The sequence below is a fragment of the Mustela nivalis genome (assembly GCF_964662115.1).
Source record: "Mustela nivalis genome assembly, chromosome: 18".
NCBI lineage: Eukaryota > Metazoa > Chordata > Mammalia > Carnivora > Mustelidae > Mustela > Mustela nivalis.
The window spans coordinates 10,817,527-10,823,526 of record NC_139037.1 but is presented as its reverse complement, the minus strand read 5'-3'; the positions used below and the strand labels follow the sequence as shown (position 1 = coordinate 10,823,526).

The 6,000-nt window shown below is 39.2% G+C and overlaps 1 protein-coding gene across 2 annotated transcripts in view; it reads left to right on the top strand.

Moving 5' to 3' along the window:
* The first annotated feature begins 481 nt into the window (after positions 1-481).
* Positions 482-6,000, top strand: part of CNTNAP4 (contactin associated protein family member 4) — a 238,891-nt gene continuing 233,372 nt past the window's right edge. The window contains exon 1 of one of the 2 annotated variants that reach the window (XM_082712184.1): positions 482-1,164. In XM_082712184.1, the coding sequence (XP_082568310.1) occupies positions 1,080-1,164 (85 nt within the window). In that variant the 5' untranslated portion in view covers positions 482-1,079. The remainder of the gene's footprint in view (positions 1,165-6,000) is intronic. The other variant, XM_082712185.1, reaches the window with a different exon arrangement.

Here is a 6,000-nt window from a genome sequence, read left to right as displayed (position 1 = left end):
TAGAGCATTTGAATTATATCTTTCCATTGTTTAGGTTTGGGGTGTGTGTGCCTGTGTGTGTGTTGGGGGGCTCCCCTTCAGTATCCCATCATTCTTCTTTTTGGGCCTTTAGGGAATTGTTATTAAAGAATTTGTAGAATGCAGCTGCCTATTCACAGCATGATGTATTCATCAAAATAAATCTATCCAAAGCGTTCAATTTGGGGATTTGGCCTCCTGATGCACTAAAATAAGAAATGTTAATTTCTTGCAGACTATTACCAGATGATTCTAAATATCTGCCAAACAGGAATGTCTGTTTCCTTGGGAGGAATTTCCATAATAAAATCCTGGCACCGTCGCTGAAAAGGATAGTTTTATATAAACAGAGAAAAACAACAGCAAGTATTTTCCCCGAGGACAGTTTTAGCTACAGTTTACCAATACGGCTTAGTTATTTCTGTCTTCTTTTATGCTTTTGTTTTGAAACATAACGCCGTTTTACCTGGACGCCCTCCCGGATATTCAGGAATGAGCTCAGTGCGTTGACTGGCTCCGCTAAAGGCAAGACCTCCGGAAAATCGGGAGGCTCCACCGCCTCACCCCTTCCCCCAGCCACATCTCCAGAGGGGAGAAAGGGTTAAGGACTGTTGGAGAATAGCGGGGCGGGGCGGGAGCCCCGAGGAGGCCCCGGAGCAGCAGGCCCCGCCGGCAGGTGCAGCTTCCAATAGCGGCCGCAGCAGTGCGCGGTGGGCTCCGAGCGCCCCTGTGAATTTGGAGGAGGGACCGCGGCCACAGTCGGGGACCGCCGCGGCGAGGAGTGGGCGTGGCCTCGTCGCTGTGGATGCTTGTTAGGAAAGATGCTGGGAGCCTTTCACTGAGGAGTCAGGGCTGTGTGTGGGGGGTGTGTGTGTCTGTGTGTGTGCCTGTGTGTGTGTCTGTGTGAGAGAGAGAGAGAAAGAGAGAGAGAGAGAGAGAGAGGGAGAGAGAGGAGAGGAGGGAAGGAAGGAGATCGACGGAGAGACCCAGAGGTGCTGGAGACCCAGACAGCGCTGGGAGAGCCACTCAGGATCTTTTGGGGGAACCCAACAAATGTGAACATGGGGTCTATCACCGGAGCTGTCCTCAAGACGCTACTTCTGTTATCTACTCAAAATTGGAACAGGGTCATAGCTGGGAATTCCTGTAAGTATACAGCAAATGATTTAAAACTTGCAGGGGTGGTAGTGGTGGGGGGCCTCTCTGCAAAACTTTAATTCTGTTTTTTTTTAATCATTATTATTTGCTACTGAAATTGCTGCAAAGCATATTGTTATAAACGAGTCTCCCTTAAAAACCTTGCAAATATGACTGGCTTTACACATGTCTTTCCTCCTGATCTGGTCAAAATATGCAAAGTGTCATTTCCTTTCTTTTTTGGCCATAAGCAGGCTCTTATTCTTCCGTCTTTGAATATTCATTGAGAGAGCTCAAGTTCGAGTAAAACATTACATTAGCATCTTCACCAGGGAATAGCCTGTGAATGTCTTCATTTCTTCCTCCTCTCAAGGATTACTGAATTTTATTGGAATTATGTGTATCAGGAAAACAACTGGCAGACTTTACCTTATGCTGCATTAGCTTGGATTTCTGAAGTTTGCACTGACAGACTGATAGCTGACTGCATCTTTAAGTAACTGAGAATAACTGAAATGCACTGCAGAATTCAGGAGCAAAACTGGCAGAGGTGAACCCCAGTATTAAGAATCGTGCCCTCACTCCTAAAGATTTGAGTACTCTTGAAAGAGGGGTCTTCATCCCTACATTTTGCTTAAGGAAAAATGTTTACATGATTTTTCAAAAGTATGAATTCTTAAAAGCATTATTTTTAACTTTATGCATTTATGATTAGATGTTCTCAGTTAATTGATTCGGGGAAGATTTATCAAGACCTTATTTCTTATTTAAGTATCATTCAATATAATTTGGCAGAACTCCCTTCATCCATGTTTTATTAGAGATAGAAAAGTTTTAAAAGTTGTTTTTGGGTTAAAATCCCCAAATGGGAGGTTCCCCCCTCCTTGACGAATGATAAATAAGCCCTGTAAATTCAACTTTTTACCTCTTTCTCTGATTTAAAAAGAAAAGCTCATTTGCTTTTCCAGAAAGGGCTATGAGGCCTATTCAGGAATTGATGTTGCTGTTGCTGTATAACCAGGGTTAGGTTTGGGGCTACAAATAAGCCAGTAATCAGGCATTTGCTCCCGTGCATCCCTTGAGCACACTAAAGAACTTTGATGTGGGAAAAACATGATGAATGACCCTCTGGCACAAGTCAGATGTCCATTTACACCACACGGGCTCCTGTGATTTCAGGTTCCCATGCATATTAGCTCATAGACTGGCGTGGTGTATCCTTCGCTCTGCAAGAAGAGAACACCCTCCAGATGCTGCACTGTGTTTCAGACTCGGTTTTCATTTGGTTGTATAAGAATTCCATGAGACAAGAAAATTTACCTGTATCCACCTGGTCAGAATCTTGGAAGGCTGTAATGGTAGCTTTTGACAAGCATCGCAACAAACAAACAACAACTAGACAGACACACACACCACACCCATGCACACAAAGTTTTGTTGAGAAGGCTTAAGTAATTCATCGTCCAACTACAGAAGTTCAACAAAAAAGGAAGGCACTAGAGGTCACTCTTACAATGGAAAGCACATCACTTGAAGCATCCTTCCCTTCAGAAAAGCAGAGCTGAAGTCTGGCCTAGACACAGTCATGCCTTATCAAGGCACTGCCTATATTTGGGTTAATAATATATGAGTATGATTGATATCTGTTTGATTGATAGTCGTTTATGTTTGTTTGCTTGGAGTCCAATAAAAGGCAGATAGACACTAAATAGTTTTTGTTTGTAATAGATCTTTTTAGTGAAGGGCAGAGGAGCTGCTGAGACCTGAGGAAAGCAGAATATTCAGTAGTGCTGGGCTTCTGGCTGACACTTTAAATTTCAACCCAGGTTCTATATTCTCTCAGCTTTGGTTTGTTTGTGAAGTGGTTTAATGTTCTTCTAGATACTAGAAAAACTTACAAGAACCTGTAAAATTTTAAATTACTAGGAATTATTTAAATACTGAAGTTGGAGTTCTTGGTTACCATATATTGAGTTACCATATATTGAGTTGACAGTTGTTAGAGTGTCAAAAATGCAATTAAGTGCCCTCATCTAATTAAAATTGTATTTAATAATTTCTTGTTAACATCATTTCATATGTTTTGCAATAGTACATATGAGAAAAATTTCATTTCCCAATTTTTGTTTTATTCTTTAGCACTTAGTGGGTTTTTTTTAATTTTTAATTTTTGGTTGGAAGCAATTTTAACTTTTGGTTGTTACTAACAAGGCACTTCATATGTTTTATCTTGTTTGGAAGAACAAGTATATATGTTTACTAGCAAGGCTGGGATTTGATGTATGGACAAGTGACCGTCAACCATAAGTATTTTTATTTTTTATATTTTTCATTTTTTCAGCATAAGCATTATAAAGTCAACACCAATAATTCTTCTGGACAAGACTTTGTATTAAAATATGAATCAATCTTAAATACCAATGTTAAAGTCAGGGAGAATTGAATATAAATAAATAAAATTAAGGGTCATTGTCCTAGGTGAATACAAAGACCTTCTCCCTTTATTTACAGCTGATTCACCAAGAGCAGATCTGTTCTCCACTGAGTCAGCCCAAGACTACCCAAGGCTGTCAGTGTGAAAGCTTTTGTGGGACAGCACTCTAAACCAGGAACAGCTCAGGGATTAGGTGCATTATAATTTGAATGTTAGTTGAGCAAAATCAATCAACATGGTAACTTTACATTGGAAGGATTCTGTGCAAATAAACACATGTCTGTATACATGTTCATGTGTATGTGCATGTATATATACGTAAATAAATCTGTATAAACCACCAGACGCATGTGCTCACGCATATTTGGTGACTCTGCTCACTCCTCACCTGTCTACAGATGAGATATGTTGAATGGGCCCCATCCTTTGTCAACTAGTGCCCTACTGGACATTTCAAAAGCAGTGAACCAGCCCCAGGTCTTTCTCCTTTGCTCTGGTCAAGACAAATGTGTTGAGGTGTTCCTTTCATGGAAGTTTAGAGACAGGTCCTTCTGGAAGAGCTTGCTCTGTGATGCGTTGTACAGACTGTTGGTTTCTTCACTTGCTCCCAAGAGACATGAGTTGTGAGAAGGGAGATATCTATTTTTATAATTACTCTTACGGACCCACGGTTTCTTGCTCAACATGAAGGTGTTTTGGGAAAAGTTGACTCACCACAAAAGAAGGAACAGTTGTATGGACTAAGGCAAGTAAGAGTCTTGCTGTTATTTTTACTTTCGCAGATCATGTGATGAAGGCTTCCTGGCATCCTACTGAGTCTTACTCTCAAAATATTTAATGCTCACCAAGCAGCTTTTGAATGACTTAATTAGAAGTTAAATTCTTTCCTTTATCTAACTTAAAAAAAGGCTTATCTGAGATCTACTCTGACAGAAGCATGGGAAGGGTATGTTAAAAATCAGCAATAGATGAGGGTAAATGCTTGAGTGGATCATCACTCTTGTAGGGTCCGGGCTCCAATGTGAAATGCAACTGGACAGATTCCCGAATTGTTAAAACTCAACCTTGCAATTCTTTCCTGAAGCTTCCTACTTTTCCTCCTTCTCCCAAGAATTTCTGCCCATGGCAAAAAACAATTAGACTGTAATAGTAGAGTACTGATGAAATATAATGATATGATACAATGCATGGATAGGTGACCTTTGGACACACAGGTGAACTTGCGCTTTGACTTACTTTTCTAACAGCGTCACTGATTTGTTTTCTTCAGTTTAGTGCCTTCTCCCCACTTCCGACTGCATCCCAAATAATTTCTGATTAGGGCCGTCTCCAGCTCTGGGGATGACACAACTCATACCTAACATAGGGCTCAAAAATATGACTTTCACAGCACTCATAGGGCTCACTCTTAGTAATGAACATTATTGTCTTCTAAAATTTTGGAAATTGTGTCAGATATCAACAGTTCCTTTAAGGGACCCAATCTTTATATCAAGATCGAGTTAATTTACTTCTTCAGGGAAAACAGTTAGTAGAAATGCAATATTTACCTCAGAGGTTGGCCACATGTGGCCCACTGCCTTGTTTTGTAGAATCGGTGAGCTGAGAGTCATTTTTCTAATTTTAAATGTTTGGGAAAAAAAAGTTTTAACAAATGTTTGGAAAAAGAATTCTTTGCAGCACAAAAAAATTAAATGAAATTTTGAATTTCGGTCATCCATTCCTGTCATTAGTAGACCTGTGTGGCAAAATTTGTATGCATTATTATTATATTTTGCATTTTATCAACAAAATTTTCTTAAAATTGGTCTCTCTCTCTTGATATAAAGATCTTCATAATATTTTTTACTCTCTGGCTTTTATAGGAAAACACCCGTGGATTTAAATAACATACAATATAATGGTGACACATGGGTAATATATAAATTATACTGCTATGATGAAATTTAGTCTTAATTATTTAGCACAGAAATACATCCTTATGGAATTGTGGTACTGAAAGTAATTACTAGGAGGTATAACAGAAGAGACCTTCAAATCAGTATCTTCCTCATATGTTTCTTCTTAAAGACTTTATTGTTCAGAGATATTATTTCAGTGGGTGTGAATTACTTGTAACTATTTGTAAAGCTTCAGCAGTTTTGGTTGCTAAAGGAGCACCTTCAATCTCAAGTAATCTGTTAATATAAGAAGTTCAATAAAGTGTGTAAGTAATTGCATCTCAGATATTTCAAATGAAAATTCTGTTGTTATTTTATACTTTCATGAGTGTAAATTATCCCATTCCATACTAATCAGAAACTTGCATTTGGAATCACTGATTGTATGAGGGAGATGATCTTACTGGAAGAGTATTCTCGTCCCTGTGACATTTATAGTAGCAGCTTCCTACAAACTCTGAAATTGGCGAA